This window comes from Lithobates pipiens, unplaced genomic scaffold (assembly GCF_037356315.1).
Source record: "Lithobates pipiens isolate NorthernLeopardFrog02 unplaced genomic scaffold, aLitPip1_a1.2 Scaffold_23, whole genome shotgun sequence".
Classification (NCBI taxonomy): Eukaryota; Metazoa; Chordata; class Amphibia; order Anura; family Ranidae; genus Lithobates; species Lithobates pipiens.
The window spans coordinates 292825238-292852816 of record NW_027507785.1 but is presented as its reverse complement, the minus strand read 5'-3'; the positions used below and the strand labels follow the sequence as shown (position 1 = coordinate 292852816).

Here is a 27579-nt window from a genome sequence, read left to right as displayed (position 1 = left end):
ACCTGAAGTGATCTAACAGGACTAAATTTTCTGACTAAAGTCTTTTATATAGTTAGGTAAAAAGAGGAGTGTGAGCCAGGCAGAGGCATGCAGTATATATCTCCTCATGGTGGCACCTTCCCACTACTACATATATCGAACCACAAGAGTAACCCTGTAGAGAGGGGGACCACGTCCAAAAAAGGAAGGGGAACTCTAAAAATCCACAGAGAATAGGGACTTTAAATGTGCCAACCAATGAGGGAAAAAGCGGAAATCAAATGCATAAAATGCATTTGACAAAATATTGTATCATATTAAAATGAAGTGCCATCTAATTAAAAACACATAAGGAACAAGTGATATATTTAACCATTTCAATACAAGGCACTTTCACCCCCTTCCTGCCCAGGCCAGTTTTCAGCGCTTTGAATGACAATTGCGCGGTCATGCAACACTGTACCCAAATTAATTTTTAAACATTTTCGTCACACAAATAGAGCTTTCTTTTGGTGGTATGTAAAAAAAAAAAAAGGCCGTAAATAAAAAAAAAAAAAAAAAAAAACGTTTTTCTTATTTACAAAATTTACTGACAGAAACTAAGGATTTTTTTTTCTTGATGAGCACGGATGAGGTGGCACTGATAAGGAGGCACTATTATGCTGCACTGATGGGCGGCACCAGTAATGGGCACTGATTTGCATCACTGATTGGTGGCACTCATGGGGCTTTACTGTAATCAGGGCACTGATGATCGCTGATTGGCTCTCCTCGCCACACACAGTCAGTGTGAGGAGAGGCGGTTACCGGCACTTCCACATTTACATTTGAACGGCTGTGGCTGTGATCGCCGTGCCGTGCGCTATCATAAGACGTCCACCCAGAACAAGAGCCGTGCTGTCCCTCCGTTATCTGATGCTGTGCGGGCAGCAAGTGGTTAAACAGACAATAACAGATGATACAAGCATGTGAAATCAACGCGTTTCACTGCATTAGCTTTCTCAGGATTCACGCTTGAAGATGGCAACCGTATAATACAGGCTGACAATAAATCTAGGTGATATCACATGGGACCCCCCAACTGACCAAAAGAAAAATATGTGGAGCCAGCAAGGTTCAATTTATACCCACAAAATTTTTGATGGTGGAATTACAGGTGTGAATCTGAGCAACCTTGTTCCAGACCACACATTCTTCCATGGAGGAGGAAGATTCCTTATATTTAATACAGAGGGGGGGGGGGGGGGGCATAGAAGATGGCTGGTGAGGAAGACCGGGTCTATGGCAGATGAATTTTGAGATGAGCATCTTGAATTTATAACTATATGGTGAGGGTATCCATCTTCTATGCACATATATTTATACAGCAACCTGGGTTGAGGCGATCACAGAAAGTTTTGTATTTGCTATTTGACAGAAGTGCCAGAATCGTAAGATACAAATCCTGTATTTATATACTTGTGTCATATTTGGCTTTAAGACATAAATTCCAGTTTCCTTCGTTAAGTGATCCTTAGTTAGGCTCATGTCACACCATTGATCCTGCTGTTGGTGAGAACTCTTGTATGCGTCCCTTTCTTGCTGCCTGAAGAAGGGGGATGTGTCCTGGATGGCGATCCCGCTGCTGGCAAGTCCTAGTTGAGGATATTTCCTCCCATTTCCTGTTCTGGATATATATTCGGATGTGGTTTACCAGCGTGAGGGGCAATCCGTATTTGACAGATGTCATTACCACCGGTGTAACCATGAGATTCATCCACTACTCTTATTCTTGTGAGAACGGTAAAATAAACATCCCCCTCACTTTCCACCCGGGACAATGGTGATCAGGCCAGCAAATAAAAGTAAATCTCCCAGCTATGGATGCGGACAGCAATGCAAAATATATTGTAAGAAATTTTTTTTTTTTTTTAAATTGTGCTTTTCTTTTTCTGTTTTAGATGAGGAAACAGGCATCGTTGGATCTGGATGTGCTAAAAGCTGAATTGGCCCAGAAGAAAGCCCAATCTGGAATAACCAGCCCACCATTGTACTCTATGTGATGTCCCATCCATACAGAGTACACGGACAGTGATAGAATGATGTACTCTTCTACTGACTGTACACTTTATTTTCTGGTACAATCGTTTTTATTGTAGTAAGCACAACAACAAAACAGCCGATCACCCATGCAGCGGCACAGCACATAAAAAATGTGATCAGCTAGCTTTTTTGGAAATACAAAACATCCCCTGAGTGACCTAGCGCTACAATCTGAAGGTCCACATATGCCACCCCGAGGATCTACTAAGAGAGTCCATGGTTCAGGTGCGCTAGTTTGCATCTCGATGATACATGTGCAGCTCTACTGGATGCTTCTCCCGATGGGGGGTCAGCATGGATAAGACAATGATTGGGAATGTTCACAATCTAATAATTCAGTAGGGTAAATGCAATAACTATGATCTAGCGCCATTATCCACAAGTCCACAGAAATGCCCTAGGTCAGTGGTTCTCAACTCCTGTCCTCAGGACCCACTAACAGGCCAGATTTTAAGTATTACTTTGAGAAGATGCAGACTAGAATACTGCAATCGCTAAGCAGCAAATTATATCACCTGTGATGTATTTCAGTTATCTCACAAACCTGGCCTGTTAGTGGGTCCTGAGGACAGGCGTTGAGAACCACTGCCCTAATTCCTAGAGAAAAATGCTCTTAGCCATCGCAAACAGAACAAAGGGCTTCTTCCAGGCCCTGGCGCTCGCCCGTTTAGTGGCTATGAACAGGTAAGTCACCAACTTTAGTTGGTATGAAAACTATCCCTGGCTCGGCAATGCAATAAGGCCACGTTAGCATCCTTGCAAATTTGCATGTGAAACGAGGAGTAGAGGAGCCCAGACACCCTGGACCAGAACCCCGTGAGCCGGGCTGTACACTTTATTTTTAATTCTTGAATCAATGCCCTGGAACCAAAATCAACGGTTTATGCATAAACTTTTTTTTTATTTTTTTTATGAGGACTGATGTTATACACAGGATGGACTTTATTCTTTTCTTTTATTAAAAAATTATTTATAGAAAACAGATGTTTCAATGTGTAACTAGAATATCTGATAACTCTATAACCTAAGCCGGCCATAGACAGATTGAAATTTGATGGATAAGCAAAGTTAAGAAAATCATTGGGAACGTTCATAATCTAATAATTCAGTAGGGTAAATGCAATAACTATGATCTAGCGCAGGGATATTCAATTAGCGGACCTCCAGCTGTTGCAGAACTACACGTCCCATGAGGCATAGCGAGACTAATAGCCACAAGCATGACACTCAGAGGCATGATGGGAGTTGTAGTTTTGCAACAGCTGGAGGTCCGCTAATTGCATATCCCTGCTTTAGCGGCATGAGCTGCAAGTCCACAGAAATGCCCTAGGTCTGTGAACTTAGGGTCGTACCACAAAAAAGGTGAAACTGAGGGCAATCTTATGTCTGATCTCAGCTTGGGAAGAGGGGAAAGAGAAGGGGGGGATTATTTAGAGACAATTAGGAGGGGCCCTAACTGGATGCAAGGTGGGGGGGGGGGGGAGCATAAGACCACCAGGACAACCATACTTTGAGAAATTTAGAATGAGAGTCGAGTAGGATGCTAGACATTTTTTTCAAATGATCATGAGGTTGATCAAAATGCTCTTCACCATGGAAAACAGAACATAGGGCTTCTTTGATTGCCCGTTTAGCAGCTATGAACAGGTAAGTTGCCAACTTTTCTTGATATGTAAACAATCCCTGGATGCAACAAGGCCAATTTAGCACCCTTGTTAACTTGCATGTGAAACAAGGCGCAAAGGAGCCCAGAAACCCTGGACCAGAACCCGCTGAGAGACGGGGCTGTACATTTTATTTTCAATTCTTCAATCAATGCCCGGGAATCAGAATAGACGGTTTATGCAGAAACTTTTTTTTTTTTTTCATGAGGACTGACTTTATTCATTTGTTTTTAATAAATTTATATATATAACACAGATATGTTTTAATGTGTAAATAGAACATCTGAGATCTCTATAACCTAAGCAGCCATTAGACAGATCAAAATTAGATCCATCTATGGCAGGGTTCTCAAACTGGCAGCCCTCCAGCTGTTACTAAACTTCAAGTCCCATCATGTCTCTGCCTGAGGGAGTCATGCTTGTAACTGTCAGCCTTGCAATGCCTCTTGGGACTTGTAGTTTCGCAACAGCTGGAGGGCCGCCAGTTTGAGACCCCTGATCTATGGGCAGGCTACTCCTACTGAAGTCAATCCATTGATTGACTTCAGTACAACCAGCCTGTTGGGTTTTATTCGCCCAATCACTGCCGGTAGTTATAGCTCCCTGCGCCCCCTGCAGGCAAAATACAATAGTCAAAGGGATATTCAAACTGTGGTAACATCCATCTTTCAAGGAAAGAGTTTGTGGCTGTATAATGGCCTCTGTATATGTTTTCATTATGATATAATGACTAAGGCCTCATTGCACACAGGTGGTTTGGTCCATCAAATTTTAGACTTTTTTTTCACTTTTTCTTTACTCTAGATCAGGGATCTCAATCTGGTGGCCCTCCAGCTGTTACAAAACTACAAGTCCCATGAAGCATTGCAAGGCTGACAGTTACAAGCATGACTCCCACAGGCAGAGGCATGATGGGAATTGTAGTTTTGCAACAGCTGGAGGGCCGCCAGTTTGAGACCCCTGCTCTAGATGATAAGTACACGTTTTAAGTTATTACTGCAAGGTTTACCTGAAAGTCAATTTTGATGAAAATTCTACATCAGGCATGTACAAAGTCCGGCCCACGGGCCAATCGTGGCCCATGTTCCCGTTTTGAACGGCCCCCCTGGTTATCTGGACATATATATCTTTTGTGGGTGGGTGGGTGCTGCATTCCTGGCAATGGTGGGTGCTGCATTCCTGGCAATGGGGGCAGGGGGGCTGCATTCAAGGCACTTGTGAGGTTGCAGAAGGGCACTGACCCTTATTTTGCTTCACAGATCTTTATTTAAAATTTACTTTTTTTCCTGAAACTTCTCTTAAAGTGAAGGTGCGTGTTATACGCCAATAAATACGGTATATCCAAATAACACGCCCAAGCTCATCTCTTCACTACACACAGCCACAAAGGCAAGAGAATTCTTGTTGGGCAGTGTATTAGTCCTCGAACGAACACACTTAGACTGAATTTTAATGGTTCAAAGAATGTCAGGCAAAATGGTCAGCCCTCATGCGTGTTCACTTCATCAAAGTGGCACTCCTTAAAAAAAGTTTGGACACCCCTGTTCTACATATTAGACGCTTGCTGCTCTGTATAATTACTGTACATTTCATACACAGGCTTTAGATATACTCTAGGTAGCCACCAGAAGGTAATTCAAACAATACAATCGGTTGTTTTGCAGATCCAGAGACTTTGATATGGTAAAATCACTATGAAGCTAAGTGGATCCCTGACTGTGGTAAATGCACCAAATCTTGGCATTTTTGGGCACCCGCGAAGCACAGGTTGAGCCTCCATCCCTGCCTCTAGCAGCCTGTCAAAGTCTATGACAGGTTAGAATACATGGCAACAGGAGCAGCATTTGTGGTTGGAGACATGCCTGGAATGCAGGAATTCTGTGCTCTGTACATACATTCATGAACCCATAGCATCCTAAACCACTCTGAAAAGCATCTGAGATCTTACCAGTCCTTAGATGACTGCATTAGTTTTCTTTTTTTTTTTTAAATAAATAAAATGCACACCTTTTGCAGGTTATAAAAAAAAAAAAAAAAAAAAAAAATTTTTATTGTTTTATTGGGAGCCTGTATTTACACCTATGCATTTTTAGTGCTTTTTGCAGATTTGCACTACAGTCAATTTAACATGGTTTCCTATGGAACACGTTCTGTAGTGCAAATCTCCAAAAAGCACTAAAAATGTATAGGTGCGAATCCAGCCTTAAGCATTCCACTCCCAATCAGCGGATCACAGGTGCGATGTCAGGCTCCTGCAGATTGTCAGTGTAGCTGTCTGTCCGTACCTCATACGAGCAGGTAGTTACTGAAAAACGGAAAGGATCAATGAACTACCAAGAGTGCTCATCAAAACTACCAACACCTCCCCTTCTCCAGTATATATGGAGGAGAGGTTACTTGGTTTACAGATAATCACTTGGACAGATAAATATAATTTTCAAGCAAAATTTATTTCAATCATGATCATTGGATGTTTTTCTGTGTTTGCAAAAAAAATGTTCTTATCCTGAAAAAAAAAAAAAAAAAAAGAAGTTCTTGGGCTTAGATATACTAGGAAAATGAAATGTTGGGTTGACATTTTTTTAAGAATCATCTATGGTAGAAAACCTAGCAGCAAATCATTTATGTTCCTGGGCTGCAGGTGACGGTTTATCAGAAGCCCTTATGGTGTTAACGCTTTCCACATCGCCTTGGTTTGTTCCTGGGCTACCGGATCATCAGAATAATCCAGGAGGTCTCCATTCCACATCCCGATCCCTCGGAGACCGAGCTTCTTGACGTAGGTTGCCTTCAGTGTTATACTCTCCGGGTCATCGTACCACACCTGATGAGTGTTCCCTTTATTGTCCTGGAAAACATTTTATATATTGACTTCGAGATCGTCATGGAAAGCAATACGAGCAAAATACAGCAATACATACAGACATACAAACCTTGTAATTATAGAAAGGAGCCTTCTGCTCATCGTCCCATAAACGTCCCGTCAGAGAACTGTTCACCTGATTCATAATTATCCTGTAGGGTACTTGGCGGCCTACTGCGTCACTGCATGGAGCCCCTTGGAATGGACGTTTTTCCAATTCACACGTGTTATCCTTAGAGAAATACAAAACGTTAGTGCATTAGAAACAAAGACAAATTTTGATTTTTTTTTTTTTTTTTTTACACTAGCAGTTGATGAGAGAGCTCATGCACCATCACTTTACAAGTTCTCTACAACGTCCAGCAGTTGGTTTTGAGAATGTACATGTAAGTCAAAGTACTGTAGTTTAGGGGGCAATGACCGATTTTGTGAAGTTAGATTTAAAAAAACAAAAAACAAAGTTGAACTAAACCCTCCCATACTTTTCAGCCAAAGGAAGCTGCATGCTAGCTTCGGTTTGATCTGCAACTGCGCACATCATTGGAAGTGAAAGAAAAAAAAAATAATTTTGGGTTGTCCCCGGAAAAGTAATAGGAGGGGAAATCTTCCAATGGGGACAATATTTCTGGTGACCTGGGGGTCCCCAAGCAATTCCCTTAATTTGCATGGATTTCCTCACTGTTCCTTTGTAACCATTTCAGCCCCGGACCATTTGGCTGGCCAAAGACCAGAGCACTTTTTGCGTTTCGGCACTGCATCGCTTTAACTGACAATTGCGCAGTCGTGCGACGTGGCTCCCAAACAATATATCTATAAAATTATAAATCACTATGGATCTATCGTGCCTCGAAAAAGTATTCAAACGCCACAAAATTTTCCACATTTTGTCATGTTACAAACCAAAAAACGTAAATGTATTTTATTGGCATTTTATGTGATAGACCAACACAAAGTGGCACATAATTGTGAAGTGGAAGGAAAATGATAAATGGTTTTCAAAATGTTTTCCAAATAAATATGCAAAAAGTGTGGTGTGCGTTTATATTCAGCCCCCCTGAGTCAATACTTTGTAGAACCCCCTTTCATCACAAGTCTTTTTGGGGATGTCTCTATCAGCTTTACACATCTAGAGAGTGCAAAATAGCTCAAGTTCTGTCAGATTGGATGGAGAGCGACTGAACAGCGATTTTCAAGTCTTGCCACAGATTCTCAATTGGATTTTGGTCTAGACTTTGTTTCATGGTGGGGACGGTGTGTTCAGGGTGATGTGCAGTGTTAGTTTTCCACCACACAGAGTTTTGCTTTTAGACCAAAAAGTTCACTTTTGGTCTCGTCTGACCAGAGCACCGCCTTCCACATTTTTGCTGCGTCCCCCACATGGCTTCTCACAAACTGCAAATGGCTCTCTTTCTTTCAACAATGGCTTTCTTCTTGACATTCCTCCATAATGGTCAGATTTGTGGAGAGCACAACTAATAGTTGTCCTGTGGATCTCTGCAGCTCCTCCAGAGTTATCATGGGCCTCTTGGCTGATTCTCTGATTAATGTTCTCCTTGCTCGGCCTGTCAGTTTAGGTGGACGGCCATGTCTTGGTAGGTTTGCAGTTGTCCCATACTCTTTCCATTTTTGGATGATGGATTGAACAGTGCTTTGCGAGATGTTCAAAGCCCGGGATTTTATTTTATTTTTTTAATGTAATCCTGCTTTAAACTTCTCCACAACTTTATCCCTGACCTGTCTGGTATGTTCCTTGGTTTTCATGATGCTGTTCATTCACTAAGGTTCTCTAACAAACCTGAGGGCTTCACAGAATAGCTGTATTTATACTGAGATTAAATTACACAGGTGGACTAATTAGGTGACTTCTGACAGCAATTGGTTCCACTGGATTTTAGTTAGGGTTATCAGAGTAAAGGAGGGCTAAATACAAATGCATGCCACACTTTTCACATATTCATTTGTAAAAATAAATAAATTGAAAACCATTTATCATTTTCATAGTTGCATAGTGGTTGAGGTTGAAAAAAGTCTATCAAGTCCAACCTATGTGTGTGATTATATGTCAGTATTACATTGTATATCCCTGTATGTTGCGGTCGTTCAGGTGATTATTTAATAGTTTTTTTTTTTTAAACCATCATGTGCCCTGCTGAGACCACCGCCTGTGGAAGGGAATTCCACATCCTTGCCGTTCTTACAGTAAAGAACCCTCTAGATAGTTTAAGGTTAGACCTCTTTTCTTCTAATTTTAACGCGAGGCCATGTGTTTTATTAAACTCCCTTCCACAAAAGTTTTATCCCTATTGTGGGGTCACCAGTACAGTATTTGTAAATTAAAATCATATCTTGTCTCAAGCGTCTCTTCTCCAGAGAGAATAAAGTTCAGTGCTCACAACTTTTCTTCATAACCAATATTCTCCAGTCCCTTGATTAGCTTTGTTGCCCTTGTACTCGCTCCATTTCCAGTACATCCTTCCTGAGGACTGGTGCCTTCCTTCCACTTCACAATTATGGGCCACTTTGTGTTGGTCTATCACATAAAATCCCAATAAAATATATTTACCTTTTTGGTTGTAACATGACAAAATGTGATACATTTCAAGACACTGTAAGTGGACCTCTAACTGGTGAGGTGAGAGACTAAACCAAGAGCAAAGGATGCAAATATATTGTTGAACTTCAGCTTTCCCCATGCGTACAATAAATGACACAGCCGATCGTATTTGCAAACAGACCTACAAGAAAAACGTACCTCTGTTAAATTGAGACAGATATAATCATAACTATACCACGGGACGCCCATTACAAGCTTCTCAGGGTCAATTCCCAAATCAATGAACTGCTGGTAACCTGAAAAAGACATGCAATTTTTAACAAATGTCTGCAGGCACCCAAAACCACAACATTTCAGGATCTTATTGCCCCACAAAGATCCTGTTATAAATTTGGTATTTGCAAAAAGTTTATATTTCTGTAGCACTAGATACGTTGAGCTCCATTATCCATGTCAATTAGCCATCCAAAGACAGCAAAAAGTCAATTTTCATTGCATCATAAAAGAAACATAACACAGCAGCAAGAAACATGAGAAAAGTCTACGCGTTTCACGTTACATCAGCGCTTAATAATGATTGAGCGCTGATGTAGCGCAAACCGCCTAGACTTTTCTCATGCCCCACAGTGTTTTGCTGCTGTGTTATGTTGCTTTTATGTCACAATGAAGATGGACTTTCTCCCCCCCCCCCCCCCCCCCCCCCCGAGTGCAGCTGTCTAAACTTCTGTTTCATATGCATATTTTAGTCTGACGAACTGAGCTGGCACTCATAGTGCTATATGGTGGGTGTCCAGCGCACACCTGTGCCTTTAAGGAGCGGCGGGCACCCTCCAGACACGCCTACTGTCTGCCCATCTATTATAATGCATGTGCTTCTACTATGGAGTCTCTCAAAGTTTAGTTGGATAGTATTGGGATGTTGTGAAGTGGTTCTGTAGCTTATGCATGCATTAGCAAATCAGTGCAAACTAAACCCCTGTTTTTAATCCAGGATAATTTGGTTGGTTGCAGACTGGTCGGTAAGTTACATAGTAGGCGAGGTCGAAAAAAGACAAGTCCAACTTATGTGTGTGATTATACATCGGTATTACATTGTATATCCCTGTATGTTGCGGTCGTTCAAGTGCTTATCTAATAGTTTCTTGAAACCATTAATGCCCCCGCTGAGACCACCGCCTGTGGAAGGGAATTCCACATCCTTGCCGCTCTTACAGTAAAGAACACTATGTAGTTTATGGTTAAACCTCTTTTCTTCCAAATTTAACGAGTGGCCACGTGTCTTGTTAAACTCCCTTCCACAAAAACATTTTATCCCTATTGTGGGGTCACCAGTACAGTATTTGTATATTGAAATCATATCCCCTCTCAAGCGTCTCGTCTCCAGAGAGAATAAAGTTCAGTGCTCGCAAACCTTTCCTGATAACTAATATCCTCCAGACCCTTTATCAGCTATGTTGCCCTTCTTTGTACTCCCTCCATTTCCAGCACATCCTTCGTAAGGACTGGTGCCCAGAACTGGACAGCATACTCCAGGTGCACCCGGACCAGAGTCTTGTAGAGCGGGAGAATTATCATTTTATCTCTGGAGTTGATCCCTTTTTAAATGCATGCCAATATTCTGTTTGCTTTGTTAGCAGCAGCTTGACATTGCTGAGCCTATCTACTAGGACCCCCAGGTCCTTTTCCATCCTAGATTCCCCCAGAGGTTGAGCTGGGAATTTCTTTGGTTTTGTTTTGCGTTATGTGGAGCTCTGTGTGCAGGACTGTGTTGGAACGGCATAACAAAATTGGAATTGTAAGTCATCCAAAAAAATACATTTGCTGAAATTCTCTCTTAAACCGCTCACACACCATATTTTTCATATATATATATCTCTATCTATCTCTTAAAATATATAGCTGATCCTAAAGAAGTGTGTGGGATTCCTGATGTGGCACACATCTCCCCCTGTTGGCAGACATTAAAAAATAAGCTCCTCTGGGGCAGGGACTAAAGACAAATCTTCTAGGCGCTATGTCAAGCATTGTGGAATATACTGGAAATAAAAAACAACATGTCATCACACAGCTCTGCCCTCACCGGTTATGGTTTGGTTAAATGGTGCGTTGGCTCCAGCAATACATTCAGTCCAGATCTGAGATTGCTCATCGTAGGACATTACAAACAAAAAGTCAGACAGCTCCGCTATGGCAGAATAGTTGTAACAACGATTATCCACACAATTGGGGTTCCACGCAACATCGAACGTCACCTGCAATTAGAGTAACAGGGATTGTAAAGTACATCTGAATAAACTCATGGTGAACATTAAAGAGGAAGTAAACCCTCTCAAAAAAAAAAAAAAAAAACACAACAACACACACACACCACACACAACAACACAAACACATAGTTACATAGCCAGTCAGGTTGAAGACAGACAAGTCCATCCAATTCAACAAAAACAAAAAAACACCCTGCGGGACAAAAGGCATAATGAGCTAGTATGCATAGGATACTAGCTCATTATGAATGACTTACCCGAGATCGAAGCGACCCCCGTTCACCTCCTCAGTCGCCGCTGCGATACCGGGAGTGACTTCCGGGTAGCGCTGCTCTGGTGCTGTGACTGGCCGGAGCATCCATGATGTCACCTTCCGGCACATGCACGCGGGAGCCGTCTACGACGGCATGATCGCCTTGACTATCGACAAGCTCAGTGCGTCTGCGCCGTAGACATCAGTGCCCATTTTTTTTTTTAGGAAAATATCCCCTAAACCGTGTATTTCTTGCACCTACAGGTAAGCCTTAATCTAGGCTTACCTGTAGGTTAAAATGGTCTACAACCACCTTAAAGACTACCTCCCACCCAATTTTTATTTTTGGGCAAGGAGAAGAAGGGATTGACGCCTGACCAGGTGTTGTGGCTCCTACTAGGAGGGGTTTCTCCTAATTTCCTCTTGGCATAAGGAGTGGTGGGTGATCTCTCCGGTAGGTACACAAGACTTGCCCGCACATACAGCCTGCCTAGGAAAACCCACTCCTTCACACTTAAATTTTGACCTCAAATTTTGTTTTAGTCATAGTCTTGACTAAAATGGCATTTTCATTTTATACAAATTTTAGTCATCTGAATAGTTTTAGTCATATTTTAGTCAACTAAAATTGTGTTAGTCACCAAAAATATTTTTGCCGAAATCAAAACACGCTTGCCAAGGTATTTTTAGATTCGCATAAGTCCACCCAATAGCCAGCACACGGCTTGTACCAGGGCCAGGAGTTCTTGAGAGGAGTGCGGAGACATTGTGCTGTGATGTTTTCAGGAACCCGTGTACAGCACCCCACCAGCCATGATCTGCCTGCATTGCATAGAGAAGCACACATTAGTTTAGAGCACCTCAGTTCCTGCGTTTCCATTCATAGCAAATTTTGTAAAGTTTGCCCACAAAAAAATATGAAGTGTCTATAATAATTTCCCTGATGAAGTCACGTGACTGCGACGAACACGCGTCAGAAATAACGAGATACCGTTAGTGACGTACGAGCTTGCCCCTCGTTTCTGTGCCTAGTTATTTGCTTTTAAATGCGAGTACCTTCTTTTTTATGCAATCTAATAAATCAGTTTTAAACATACTGCACTATCAAGCATCCTTCTTGCTGTTTGTGAGGTACATCCATTGCATTTGATGGGAATAAAGAAACCACATACGCCCCAAGCTCATCTAGCGAAACTGTCCTGGGGACACCCCGCTTGCGGACACAGAGGCTTTAAAAAAAAGAAAAGAAAAAAAAAAAAAAAAAAAAAAACCCATGTCCACGCTGTAACCTTACAGCAGTAAGGTAAGTGGACACCCATCCACTTATTGAATGGAGTGAAGGAAAGGAGAACCACCTCTTCATTTCCGCACGATTTAAGAGCACCAGCACTTTACCTGGGATACCTTTGGTCATCTGCAGTTTTGCACATCTATTTGCACGGACACTTTGTATATTACATTTATTGTGAAGCTTACACATTGTTTGCACGGATATTATTTATATTTGCCACTTGCACTTTTTTATTTTTTTATTTTTTATTAGCTGTGGCAATAACCTGTATGGGAACTTCATTAATCCCAATATTGTGTTTTTATACTTGGTATAGCTCCGCATGAATATTCACTGATAGATGTCACATTTAATTTATTTTTTTAAAGTAAGGATTGTATATTACAAAATAGAGTACTACTATAAGTACACTCACAAGTGTATGTCACATTGACCTTAAAATTTCTCTCTACTTTAGATCACTTTACTCACCCGTCTCTCTTCTTCCATCCCCTTTTCTTTCCCATTCCACCCCCCCCCCTCTCTTTGCTTTCTTTTTTGCCTTTTCCCCCCCCCCTCTCTCTTTGCTTTCTTTTTTGCCTTCCCCCCCCCCCCCTTCTCTCTTTTACATTGCGCGGCACTATCACATACAAATATAATAATTTTATCATAGGTGTACTTTAAATGATAGAGACAGAATATCAACCAAAGATCCAGAAAAAAAAAAAAACAATAAAAAACTAAGTGTAATAAATAAAATCAAGTAAAATAAATAAGAAAAAATAAAAATAAAATAATTGAACCCCCCCGTCCTGACGACCTCGCACACAGAAGCGAACGCATACGTGAGTAGCACCCGCATATGAAAACGGCGGGCAAACCACACATGTGAGGTATTGCCATGATCAGTAGAGCAAGAGCAATAATTCCAGCCCTAGACCTCCTCTGTAACGCAAAACATGCAACCTGTAGAATTTGTTAAATGGCGATTATGGAGATTTTTGAGGGTAAAAGTTTGACGCCATTCCACGAACAGGCGCAATTTTGAAGCAGGACATGTTGGGTATCAATTTACTCGGCGTAACATTATCTTTCACAATATTTAAAAAAAAAAAAAAAAAAAAAAAGGGGGCTCATTTTACTGTGGTCTTATTTTTTTTTATTCAAAAAGGAGAATTTTTTTTCCCAAAAAAGTGCGCTTGTAAGATCGCTGCGCAAATACGGTGTGAAAAAAAAAGTATTGCAATGACCACCATTTTGTTCTCTAGGGTGATAATATATATATATATATATATATATATATATATATATATATATATATATATATATATATATATTTGGGAGTTCTAAGTAAGTAATTTTCTAGCAAGCAAAAAAAAAACATGTAAACGCCAAATCTGAAAAAGAGGCCTGGTCCTTAAGTGGTTAATGTGCTTCTTCTTAAGCCACTCCATTGTTGCCTTGGCAGTAAGTTTTGGGTCATTGTCATGCTGGAAGACCCATCCATGACCCATCTTCAGTGTTCTGGTTGAGGGAAGAAGGTTCTCATCCAAGATTTTACAATACATGGACCCATCCATTGGCTCCTCAATGCAGCAAAGTCGGCCCCAAAGCACAATGTTTCAACCTCCATGCTTTACCGTAGGAATGGTGTTCTTCAGGTCAGAGTCAGCAGCATTTTTCTTCCTCCAAACACGCCTAGTGGAGTTAATGCCAAAGGGCTCAATTTTGGTCTCATCTGATCACAGCACTTCCTCCCAAACCTTCTCTGAATCAACCAAAATTGAGCTCTTTGGCATCAACTCAACTAGGTGTGTTTGGAGGAAGAAAAATGCTGCCGACTCTGACCTGAAGAACACCATTCCTATGGTCAAGCATGGAGGTTGAAACATTATGCTTTGGGGCAGTTTCTCTGCTAAAGGTACAGACTGACTTTGCCACATTAAGGGGCCAAGGGGCGTGGCCACAAATTGTAAAATCTTGGATGAGACCCTTCTTCTCTCAGCCAGAACACTGAAGATGGGTCATGGACTGGTCTTCCAGCACGACAATGACCAAAAACATACTGCTAAGCCAAAAAAAAAAAAAACATTAAAAAAGGTCATAGAGTGACCTAGCCAGTCTCCACCTACACGCGGCACTGGTGCGACACCAACACGTAGCACTGGTTTGCATTTATGATAAAATCCTTTGTATTTATAATGCCCCATACACACGGTCAGAAATTCAGACGGAAAAAGTCAGATCGCATTATGTTGTTGGAAAATTCGATTTCCGACGGAAAAAGTTTGAGAGCTGGATCTAAAATTTTCCAACAACAAAATCCGATCTGACTTTTTACGATTGTGTGTAGAAAATGCCAATGCACAAAGTGCCACGCATGCTCAGAAAACATTTGTAGATGAAAGCTACTGGCCTCTACGTAGTCCCGTCGTATGCTTTGTACGTCACCGCGTTCAGAACGATCTGATTTTCCGGCAACTTTGTGTATGCAAGACAAGTTTTGGCAAAAAATCTCTGAAAAAAATCTGACGGATTTTATGGTCGGAATGTCCGACCGTGTGTATGGGGCATTAGGCTGTAACCTATCATACCATGTGTTACGTACGACTCCCTGCAGAATGAGAGGTGTGATTTATGTTGAAGTGGGAGAGTTCACATTTACATATACAAGCCTAGTGTACCTCCCACATTCACTCCCATCCCAAGGATTCATGGGAAATGTAGTCTGATTACAGTTAGAGAGAGAAGAGGATATGATGCAATCCAGGGCCGTCTTTAAGGCAGGGCAAAAGGGGCAGCTGCCCTGGGCCCTGTCATTGTTGTGGGGCCCAAAGTAGCTGCCTCATACTTGCCAACTATCCCAGTTTAAGCCCTGTTGTTGTGTACAGATGACTCACCTGCCGACCCTGTGTTTACATGTAAATAACTGGCATTCATATGTAAATAGCAGCGACATTACTAAGAAAATAGCTGTGGCCAGCTGCATTGATATGTAAATAAAGGTGGCATTCATATGTATATCATGCTTCCCTGCAGTGAGAAGATGATGTGCTGTAACCTCTAGCAATCAGTGAGCAGTATTACTGTACAGTAATCTCTAGCAACTAATTAAGAAGCAGAATTCATGTGCTGTAACCTCTAGCAACTAATCAGTGAGCCGTAATGTGTGCTGTAACTTCTAGCAACCAGTCAGTAAGCAGTAATGATATGCTGTAACCTCTGGCAACCAATCACAATTGCTGCCTGATCTGATACAGTAAACTGATTTTAAGTCCAGCTTCTATTTATTGTATGTCTCAAAGCAGGTGGAGAGTGAAATTGCATGGGAGGGGGCCCCCCAAAAAAAATTTTTTTGCCCAGGGTCCAATCAATATTAAAGACGGCCCTGATGCAATCACTCTTCTAAGAGATCCTCCCTGCCAGAAAAGATGCATTTTTTGAATTAGAGCCGACTTCCTGAAAATTAAACCAGACCTCTCTAAGCCCCTGTACACACGGTCGGAGATTTCCGCAACCAAATCCGTCGGATTTTGCCCGAAACTGTTGCATACACACGGTCGGACCAAAATCCGATCTTTCAGAACGTGATGACGTAATTTCGTTACGATGGGACTACATTCAGGCTAGTAGCCAATAGCTTTGATGTAGGAATTTGATCTGAGCATGCGTGGCACTTGGTCCGATCAAAATTCTCTACACATGATCGTAGTATGTCCGATCGGCCCAGTTGGTTGGGAAATATTTTCAACATGTTGGAAAATTGGGTCCGACGGAATCAGTCCGATGCATACCACACACAGTCGGATTATCCGACGACATGGTCCGATAGGACACATTCTGACGGATTCTCCGACCGTGTGTACAAGGGCTTAAACAGTAAGGCATTTCACAAATGTAATAACTGTTTAGTGTTTTGTGTGGGGGAGTGTACTAATGGGGTATATTTTTGAAAATCCCGGAGTTCTGCTTTAAGGATTTAGTGAAATTCTGTATAGAAGAGTGGACCAAAATCCCTCTGAGATGTGTGCAAACCTGATAATGTCTTACCTCTGTGCTTGCCAACAAGGGTTTCTCCACTAAGTACCAAGTCATGTTTTGCTTGGGGATCAAATACTTATTTTACTCACTGAACTGTAACTTAGTTTATAACATTTGTATTGTGTGTTTTTTCTCTGGAAATTTGGTTGATATTTTTGTCTCTTTTTGTTTCTAAGTGGGCAAACTTAAAAAAATCTGACAATTGCATGGTCATGCGACGCTGTTCCCAAATAAAATGGATGTCTCGCAAATAGAGCTCTCTTTTGGTGGTATTTGATCGCCTCTGCGCTTTTAATTTTTTTGCGCTATAAAAAAAAAAAAAAAAAAAAAAAACACTTTTTTTACTTTCATCTCTATATCAATTGAGGCTAATATGTATTCTGCTACATATTTTTTGGTAAAAAAAATAAATCCCAATAAGCGTGTATGGATTGGTTTTCTCAAAAGTTATAGCGTCTACAAACTACGGGATTTAGGGACTTATTTTTGACGGGTAATGTCAGCTGGTAATGACAATGTTCTGTGATTTTTAGAGAGACTGCGACATTGTGGCAGACAAATCTGACAATGAGTGACAGTTTTTGGGAACCAGTGACACCAATACAGTGATCGGTGCTATGAAAATGCACTGATTACTGTATAAATGGCACTGGCAGGGAAGGGGTTAACACGAGGGTGAACAAAGGGTTAAATGTTCCTTAAGGTGGTGCTTACTAACTGTGCGGGGCCGTGTCACACTGAAGGAAAAGAGATCAGTGATTCAGCCAAGCTGAATCACAAGATCTCCCTTTCCCTTCCTGACAGATCCTCCGTTTGCCTTGTTTACACAGGCAGATGGCTGATGCATCTCTCCTGTGGACGATCGGCGGGCCGATTGGACACAGCAGGAGCCAATCACAGCGGGAGCGGCGCGCATGCCCCCGTAAACCCTGTGCATGAAATCACGTACAGGTATTATTATACGGGATTTATATAGCGCCAACAGTTTTACGCAGCGCTTTACAACATTAGGGCAGATAGTACAATTACAATACAATTCAATACAGGGGAAAATCAGAGGGCCCTGCTCGTTAGAGCTTACAATCTACAGGTAGGCGATTTCATGCAGCCGGGCCCCCTGCCGCAGTAAATGTACATGGAGCGTTCTGGAGACGGTTAAAGTTTCCCTTCTGGGTGATCTATGTACAATGCAGGGATTTTAACAAACTTTGTTGCAGATTCCTACCTTTTGTTATTCTGAACAAAGATGTTGGTTTGTCTGTGTCCATGTGAAAAATGAATGTGAATGGGAGCAGTTTCATAAATATTATTCAGCTGCTGGACTTGCAGGGGAAAGTGGCAGGGTTTCCCCTGCAAGTCCCAACCACGACACTACCTGCCTGGAGTTTGCATGTTCTCCCTGTGCCTGCGTGGGTTTCCTCCGGCTACTCTGGTTTCCTCCCACAATCCAAAGACATGCAGGTAGGTTAATTGGCTTCTGTCCAAAATTGGCCCCAGTATATGAATGGGGACCTTGGATTGTGGGCTCATTGAGGGTAGGGACTGATGTGAGTGTGCAATGTACAGGGATAGGGACAATTGTAGACACTCACTCAGGTTGAACTGGATGAACTGATGTCTTTATTCAACCTTACTAACTATGAAACTAGGGTCTGCATCCCTTTAGACGTGTTTTTCCATTTGGGAGTGTCTCACAAAAAAAAAAAAAAAAGTTTTTGTTGTTGCAGGGGATGCCCAAAATCTGACTTCTGGGAAGACAAGTGAACCTACCACACAAGCAGGAAATGATTGTTCTGGTAGGCACTGTATATCACCTGTGTACACAAGGCCTCCAGGTAGCCATATTGCATTTTACAGAAAATTGCAGCACTGCAGATTGAAAAGGAAAGGTCATTTTTAGTGACCTTCAATGACAATATGACTTGCGTTGCAATTGTAGAAGTTTATATATTTTTTTTATTTGCCACTTTTTTCCCACAAAAGTGGAGTCACCCTTTAAAGCAATTTTAGCTTCTGTTCTCTCAAAGGGTAAACATGATAATATAATATCTGGCAGACAGCATGGCCTTATTACTGTTGCACAATAAAATGGGAGGGGATGACGACATGGTTGGGGTTTGTAGTAACGGGTGCCAGAATGATCTCTCTGTCTGAAAGTACACAAAGCACATAGCTTGCTCATCAACTATGCAGTCCGAAGTCCTGGACACCGATGTAAACGCACACATAAGACTTCGTGCACTCTGGATGTGCCTAATGCGGATCTTATTAATGTCCTGAATTACAAGCTGACACTCTGCCAGATTTCTGCATTGTTGCAGATCAGGGGTCTTCAAACTACAGCCTGGGGGGCCACAACCGTACTGCCACAAGAGGTTATCCATCCCACAGCTAGGGCCAGTGGCATATCCCCAGATAGTGCAGTGCTTCCGATGGGGACCCTGATGTAAGGGGGGCTATAATGGGGGCCCTGATGTAAGGCAGTATAGGAGAAGTCTAATGTGATTGGGGGGGGGGGGGGTACTGATATGACGTTTATTCATTTAAAAATTGTATTAATTTAGAAACAGATTATTTTCATCCACGATAGGAATTGAGCTCCCAGCTGCTGACCCGGCAAGAAATATAAAAGCAGAGTTCTGATGTCACAAGGAGTAATAAAAGCAGTTTTCTGCTACAGGATCAAGGTCATAGAAAACGATATGAATAATCTAGGAGGTAGAAAGATATGTATGGGGGGTAAATTTAGGCCAAGTCTATAAAAATCCTTTAAACTCGGTGACTGGTGCTCTCTAAATAAGCTGCAAGTAAAAGCATCTTGGTCACCTGAGATCCCGGAATTTCTCGGTGGAAGGTCTCTGTGGTTTCATTCACCAGATCCGTTAGAGCGTAATACTCGGGTGTATGTGGAAGTATCGGTTGTTCAATATCTAAGTTGATCCCGTCCATATACTGAGTCTTGGCCAGGTTCACCTTCCTTGCAATCCAGGCAGATCTCTGCTTTGGGTCTAGGATTTCCTTCAATGGTACATCACCTACAAATAGAGAGAATTAACACGCAACTCCAATTTTGTTGAGTGATCTATGTACATTGCAAGTATTATAACAAACGTTGTTGCAGATTCCTACCTTTTGTTATTCTAAAGAAATCCCTGTGTGTTTGTGTCCATGTGGGAAAGTGAGTTTAATGGGAGTGGTGTCATATTTATCAATCAGCTGCTGCACCTGCAGGGCTTTAATTGAGGAAAGCTGCTGGGTCTGCATCTCTTTAGGCGTGATTTCCTATTGGGAGTCGCTCACCAAAAATTACATTTTTGTTGCAGGGGATGCCTGAAATTTTACTTATATCTTAGTGCAGACTTATGGAAAAAATCAGTGAGCCAATCACACAAGCAGGAAATTATGTTTCTAGATGACATTCTGTTTCCCGAACACCTCCAGGCAGCCATACTGTATGTTACAGAAAATTACAGAGCCACAGAGTCAAAAGGAAAGGTAATTTTAATAACATTTTTTATTTATTTGTGATTTATTTATTTTTGTCAAAGAAAGTGGAGTTGCTCTTTAACACAAAGACCAATTAGGATCACTTCTGGGAAGGTTACAGCATTAACAGGACAAGTTCAGTTTTTTTTTTGTTTCTTTTAACAAAAATCGAATGCGCTCCAGGCCCTGCATCAATTAAAGGCAATGTTTAGTGGTTTTGCATGTACTTTCCTATGATCAGGATTATAAAAACACACCACACACAAAACCCATCAGGTGGAACTTTAGACATTAATTTCCAAGCTCTCTTTACCTACTTTGCTGAAAAGGCCTGCTCTTTACAGAGATCAATAGCTCAAGCTGAGCTGTATATACAGGCCCGGACTGGGACAAAAAATAGGCCTGGGCATTTTGCATTGAGCCGCCCATGACATATTAATCGGCCCCTTCCCCACTCTCCTCCCTGACAGATCCCCTGGAGAGGGGGGGGGGGGGGAACCCCCCCAGAGGTGTAGGGGGGGGGGGGGGTGAGGTGGGACCAGGAAAGAGCATGGGAGGTTGGAGAGTACAGGGAAGAACCTTAAGAACATGGGGTGGGGCAAGAGCACAGGGGAGAGGCAGAGAACACAGGGAGGAAGAGGAGAGCACAGGGGGGCAGCGTAGAGCATAGGGGGAGGTGGAGAACACAGGGGGGCAGTGGAGAGCATGTGGGCAGGTGGAGAGCACAGGGAGGGCGGCGGAGAGCATGGGGATGATGAACACAGGGGGGGGGGCAGTGGAGAGCACGGGGGGGGGGGTGGAGAACATGGGTGCTGTGGAGAGCCCAGGGGGGAGCAGCAGAGAGAAGCAGGATAGGAGGAGGGGTGGGGGCAGCTGCATATAGAAGAATAATTTGCTCCATCCTCCTCCTGCAGTCTCCGAATTCTTCTCCTCTACCTCTCGGAGGCATTCCGCTACTGCAGGAGGAGGATATAGAGAATTATTCTTCTATATGCAGCCTAGCCACCCCTCCTCCTATGCAGTTTACAGGGGGGGCTGAACTCACGTTTTCCGGCACTTCTTGACAGAAGACCAGCTCCACGGTGTTTGCTCTGGCTCCTCCTCCCGGCTGACCTATACAGGCGGCCGTGCAGCCGCGCAGAGGCCGAAGGCGTCTCATCTAGCTCCTCCCCCGGCGCTGATGGCTGAGCTTAACTGGCAGCTGGGTGGCCAAGGAAAGGCTGGATGAGCGGCGCAAGCTCAAGCCTTGAGCCTCGCAAGGACTTGCAGCCAAGTGCCCGGTTTGCCCTATGGCCAATCCGGGCCTGTGTATATACACAATGATCCATACAAAAGAGACCTGGGGTATGTGGAATGAAATTGTTATATATATATTCACTTTCACTCCTTTCCTACTCAGACCATTACACTTTGAATGACAATTACTCAGTCATGCAACACTGCCCAAAAAAATTTCACACAACTAGAGCTTTCTTTTGGTGGTATTTAAAGAGGAGGGCCGTTTAAAAAAAAAAAAAAAAAATGCAAACGCTGCAGCTGCTGACTTAGGCTGGGTTCACACTGCTGCGGGTGGGAGATCCGGATGTGATTCGCACCGCACTGCAGTGCAAATCACATCCGATCTCCGTAGCGATGCGAGTTCAGCCATACAGATAGTATGGCTGAACTCGCATCGCACCCGCCGCAAACTCGCACGGGACCCTTTTTTTGGTCCGCAGCAGAATCGGATCGCATGGGTGTTCACACCATGCGATCCGATTCCTGTGCAAATGTGTAGATCGCACTGCGATATGCAGACGGATCTGGGGGTGTCATTAACATTTTATTGACACTCCCAGCAGTCCGCATAGGGCAGTGTGAACTGCCGGCGGGAGGCATGCGATGCGGCAAAACGCCGCGGATTTGCGGCGTTCCCGCATCGCTATGGTGTGAACCTAGCCTTAAGCACACTTACCTGTCCAGGGCGCCCGCGATGTCAGCCGCCCGAGGCCGACCCGTCCCTCAGCTCTCGGCGCCGCCATTCCTTCTAAGGGAAACAGGCAGTGGAGCCTTACGGCTTCACTGCCCGTTTCCTACTGCGCATGCGCGAGTCACGCAGCGTTTTGTGAATGGGACGCGCTGTGTTCTGGAACACACAGTTCCCAGAACACAGCGCGACCCATTACCCAGAAGACAATGCGATAAGGAGAGAAGACCAGAAGATCTCCACGGAGGAGGAAGAGAAAGATTAGGATTATGTGCCTAGCAACAGGCATTTCTGGTAAGTAAAAAAAAAAATAATTTTTTTTTTCATTTATTTTTTTTTGTAGTTTTTAATATTTTTTTTTTTTCAGGGTGGCCCTCCACTTTAATCACCACTGCGCAAAATTTTGAAAGAAAAAAGAAAAAAAAAAAAAACTTTTATAATTTCTATTATAAAATTTTTAATTGGCTCTTTACCACGTGATCGGCTATGTCCAATCACAGCCAGTCACAAATGTTAACAAATGGCTGTAGTGCTATTACTGGGTTCTCCGCCCCCCCCCAAAAAAAAAAAAAAAAAAAAAAAAAAAAAAACCATCAGTACCCGTCGCCAGCCCATTGGAAAAACCTTGTTACCTGTCCCCGGCCCATGCCTCAGAATATACGTTGGGGTGTTTGCTTTCCAAAATGGAAAAAGGTTGTCCGGAAATGATATATGTAATTTATGCTCCCTGCATGTTGGGCCTCTCTATGTGGCCAGGCTGTGTAAAAATCTCACACATGTGGTATCGCCGTACTCGGGAGGAGTAGCAGAATGTATTTTGTTGTCATTTTTTCTATGTACATGTTATGTGTTAGAAAAAGCTTATAAATGGACATTTCCATTTTCTTTCCACATTTTCCAAAAACGTGTGGAAAAAAAAATGACATGTTCAAAAGACTCATAATGCCTTATTGAATGTATGTTTTGCTTTCCAAAATGGGGTCATTTTAGGGGTAATTCTACTACGCTGGTGCTCCAGGACCTTCAAAAGTGTGATAGGTAGGAATGAAATTAGATGTGTAGAATATGCTCCAAGAACGCTTGATGGTGCTCCCTGCATGTTGGGCCTCTGTATGGCTGTGAAAAAGAGTCACACACATGTGATAATGCCATACGCAGGAGGGGTAGCAGAATGTATTTTGTGGTGTAATTGAAAGTATGAATATGCTGTGTGTAAGAAATAACTTATGACAATTTTTTATTTTTTTTTTTTTAAACACAAAAAAAGTTTTTTTTTTTCCTAAGAATTGTGGGGAAAAAGTTACAACTTCAAAAAAACTCACCATGCCTCTTACTAAATACCATGGACTGTATACTTTCCAAAAAAGGGTAATTTTGGGGGTATTTGTACTATCCTGACATTTCAGGGCCTTGAGAAATTAGACAGGCCTCAGTACATCAGGTGTAATCAATTTTTAAAGGGGTTGTAAACTCTTGTGTGTTTTCTCCTTAAGGGTCCTTTCACACGGGGCGGATCAGTTCTGATCCGCCCCGTGGATGTCCGTTTGCTCAGCGGGGATCACTCCGCCGATCCCCGCTGAGCAGGGAGATGACAGGTCTGTCTCCGCACACTGTGCAGGGACGGACCTGTCACAGCGCCGCTCTCCCCTATGGGAGATCGGATGACGACGGACCGCAGTGCCCGTCGTCATCCGATCCGATCCGCAGACGGATGGAAAAATAGCTTTTTCCTCCGTCACACTTTTTCGGATCGGAGCGGGTCGGATGTCAGCGGACATGTCACCGCTGACATCCGACGCTCCATAGAGCTCTATGGAGCACCCGTTCAGGTCCGCCTGAAAAACTGACAGGCGGGCCTGAACGGGACGTTAGTGTGAAAGGGGCCTAATGCATCCTATGCATTAAGGTGAAGAAACACCTGGCAGTGATCAGCCCCCCTGCCCCTCCGTTTTACTTACGCGAGCCCTGTATTTCCATCCCTCTCTCCACGGTGTCCCGACTCTTGATTGGATAGATTGATGGCAGTGCAGCCATTGCTGGCAATTAAATCCAATGGCGCAAGGTAAACCCCTCCGGGAGATCGCTTCTCCTAGGGGGTTATATGATGCGGGGAGGAGGCATGAGAGCCACAGAGGGACCCCAGAAGACGAAATCTACAGCCAAAAACAGCTGCTGCAAAAACATCAAAAAATCTCCAGTGTGCAGGAGGACTTAGGGGAGGCAAGAAGGGGGTGGGCAGGGGGAAGAAGGGACTGTTTTAGTCCTGCCTGAAAGATTTTGTATATATTTTTTTGTTCTCGTTGCCTTTTGGGATTGCTATTTTCTACAAAAACAGAATTTTCAAAACAAACAAACAAAAAAAAAAGTGTCTAATTCAGCCTGCCGGATGCTGACAATATATTCACCTGTCCAGCAATGTTTTATACCCTTTACAATGCATTAGTGACCCGGGTTATGTATCCTGTAACAGCGTTTATTGGAGCCCATCAAGCTAATTTTAATGCCGTTCTCACCCTTTAGCACGAATCTCGCTCCTTTGGAGTGTGCGAAGCACATCAGTTCGGGGTCATAAGGTGCAAATAAAGCCACTGTGGTCACCTTAGACCAATCATAGTGCTTCCAGTTTTTGCCACGTACATAGAAGACATAGACCTAGAAAGAGGAACAGAATGGAGGTCAGTGGTTATTAATCATATTTTGCTCATCCTGGAGAGCCGGCAACATCCCACAGAAGTCCCCGCCGCTCCTAGTGAAGGACAGACATTTAGCAAAAAAAGGTTTCCATTGGACTCCAGTATGAGATGTGCTTCACGGCATTTTTAACTCGGTGTGCAGAGTCTGACAAATGCCACCGCCTGTCAAACTCACCCATCAAGTTCAATGGGGTAATGCCACATGCATTTACAGAGAAGTAGTGCAGCACTAAAGGGTTAAATCGGGTGGTGGAGAGACAATACAATGCTAACGCCCATCGCCTGTCCACTGAAAAGCGATCTGAATGCGGATCACTCTTCAGACGGCACTGTACTCCACCACAAGTGTGGAAGAGCTCTAAATGCATGGAAAACGGCCCATCTCATCATCTTCCTGATCAGCAATCAGAAGAATATGTAGCTATAAAACTCTGCATCCCATAAGACAATAACCAATCAGGTGTCAGCGCTCATCTCCTAACTCTGCTTTTTCCAGAACAAATTATTGGAAACGCTCGTCCCTGAAGTTTGCATCCCCCAGATCAATGACCAGAGGTCAGCACTCATCTTCTAATGCTCCATCCCACATAGCAAGAACCAATCAGATGTCAGCACTCAACAACCTCTGCACCTCTTCCAGATCAATAACTTGTTAGAGGTCAGCACTCATCTCCAAACTCTACATCCCGCAGATCAATACCCAATCATATCCTGGAATTGATCTAACTCTGCACCCCACCCCCGAATCAATAACCAATAATATCCCAGAATCAACCTAACTCTGCACCCCCCCAAAAAAAAAAAAAAAAAAAAAAACCAATAACCAATAATATCCTAGAACTGATCTAACTCTGCAACCCCCCCCCCCCCAATCAATAACCAATCATATCCCAGAATTGATCCAACACCGCAACCCCCCCCCCCCAAATCTATAACCAATCATATCCCAGAATTGATCCAACTCCGCAACCCCCCCCCCCCAAAATCAATAACCAATCATATCCCAGAATTGATCCAACTCCGCAACCCCCCCCCCCAAAATCAATAACCAATCATATCCCAGAATTGATCCAACTCCGCAACCCCCCCCCAAAAATCAATAACCAATCATATCCCAGAATTGATCCAACGCTGCAACCCCCCCCCCAAATCTATAACCAATCATATCCCATAATTGATCTAACTCCGCAACCCCCCCCCCCCAAAACCAATAACATCCCAAAACTGATCTAACTCTGCAAACCCCCCCCCCAATCTATAACCAATCATAACCCAGAATTGATCCAACTCTGCATCCCCGCCCCCCAAATCAATAACCAATCATATCATAGAATTGATCTAACTCTACATCCCCCCACCAATCAATAACCAATTATATCCCAGAATTGATCAGGTTATTGATGGGGGGGGAGATAGCAGAGTTAGATTAATTCTGGGATATGATTGGTTATTGATTGGGGGGGTGCAATCATGTCAGAATTCATCTACCTCTGCACCCCCCCAGATCAATAACCAATGAGAAGTCAGCACTCATCTCCTAATCCTGCACCCCCCCCCCCACAGATCAATAACCAATCAGATGTCAGCTCTCATCTCCTAGGTGGCAGTGCAGGGACGAGAGCTGCTGTGTGATTGGCTCCGGGCTCAGTGATAGAAGGAGAAGCAGGAAGTTCCAATGTGAGGATTGCGGATCACAATGTACCTCGGAGTCCCGGGAGTGTTGGATGGGATCGCAGAGAGCCGGATCGGAGCAGGGACAGGCAGCCAGGCACACAGCAGCCCCGAACAACAGGATCAGACACACAGCACTCATCCCCCCCATCCTTCCCGCACACCGACCGCCCTCCCGCCTGCAGTGCCTGGGAGATACACCGGGGGGCGGGGACTGGCGAGCAGGGGGGCGGGGCCAGATGATTGACAGGTCAGCTACTCCTCATTGTAGAGAGAGGAACACAACAAAGTCAGCTGATGAGGAAAGAGTTCTGATTGGAGGAGGTTCTATGTGTCTACAGTCAGTGTACTATTACTAGACTTGTTATCCCTCCTCATCACTAAGGTGATCTGTCCCAGAGGAAACCGGGCCGCTTGGTTCTGATCACCTCTCACCTGAAAATCCACTTCCCCGTGCTGAGGCTCTAACCCGTTCACCGCCAAAACCGGTTTTGCAATTTTTTTCACACATGTTGAAGATCAGGCTTTTCCTGGCACTTAACAGTTTTTTATTTTTTTTGCTAGAAAATTACTTATAACTCCCAAACATTATTTCTATTTTTCTTAAAGCGGAGGTCCACCCTAAAATGGACCTTTCGCTCATTGGAATCCTCCCCCCTCCGGCGCCACAATTGGCACCTTTCAGGGGGGAGGGGGTGCAGGTACCTGTACAGTACAGGTATCTGCACCCACTTCCGGCATAGCTATCTGCGGAAAGGGGCGTAGATTCTGCAGAATCTACGCCCCTTTCCGA

General features: G+C 43.3%; 2 protein-coding genes across 2 annotated transcripts in view; one reads left to right on the top strand and one right to left on the bottom strand.

Moving 5' to 3' along the window:
• SPATA1 (spermatogenesis associated 1) overlaps positions 1–3479 on the top strand; it is a 46403-nt gene extending 42924 nt beyond the window's left edge. Inside the window, exon 12 of the mRNA XM_077450346.1 lies at positions 1920–3479. Coding sequence (XP_077306472.1) covers positions 1920–2021 — 102 coding nt within the window. The 3' untranslated portion in view covers positions 2022–3479. The remainder of the gene's footprint in view (positions 1–1919) is intronic.
• A 2677-nt stretch (positions 3480–6156) lies between these two features.
• Positions 6157–27003, bottom strand: LOC143926538 (di-N-acetylchitobiase-like). Its single transcript, XM_077450345.1, has 7 exons — positions 26818–27003; positions 24936–25074; positions 19797–20005; positions 11223–11394; positions 9341–9438; positions 6659–6820; positions 6157–6573 (listed from the first exon to the last, which is right to left on the bottom strand). The coding sequence occupies exons 1-7, from the start codon at positions 26935–26937 to the stop codon at positions 6388–6390; spliced, it is 1086 nt and encodes a 361-aa protein (XP_077306471.1). The 5' UTR covers positions 26938–27003; the 3' UTR covers positions 6157–6387.
• Between the last annotated feature and the right edge of the window lie 576 nt (positions 27004–27579).

What these genes read in the sequence shown, in the direction of transcription:
- LOC143926538 (XM_077450345.1), bottom strand. Translation starts at nt 26,937, where the DNA reads ATGGGGGGGATGAGTGCTGTGTGTCTGATCCTGTTGTTCGGGGCTGCT. An exon ending in AGCGAGATTCGTGCTAAAGG is followed by an intron (nt 20,006 to 24,935) that starts GTGAGAACGGCA and finishes CTCTATTTGTAG; the next exon opens with GTGATGTACCATTGAAGGAA. An exon ending in ATTTAACCAAACCATAACCG is followed by an intron (nt 9,439 to 11,222) that starts GTGAGGGCAGAG and finishes TGTCTTTTTCAG; the next exon opens with GTTACCAGCAGTTCATTGAT.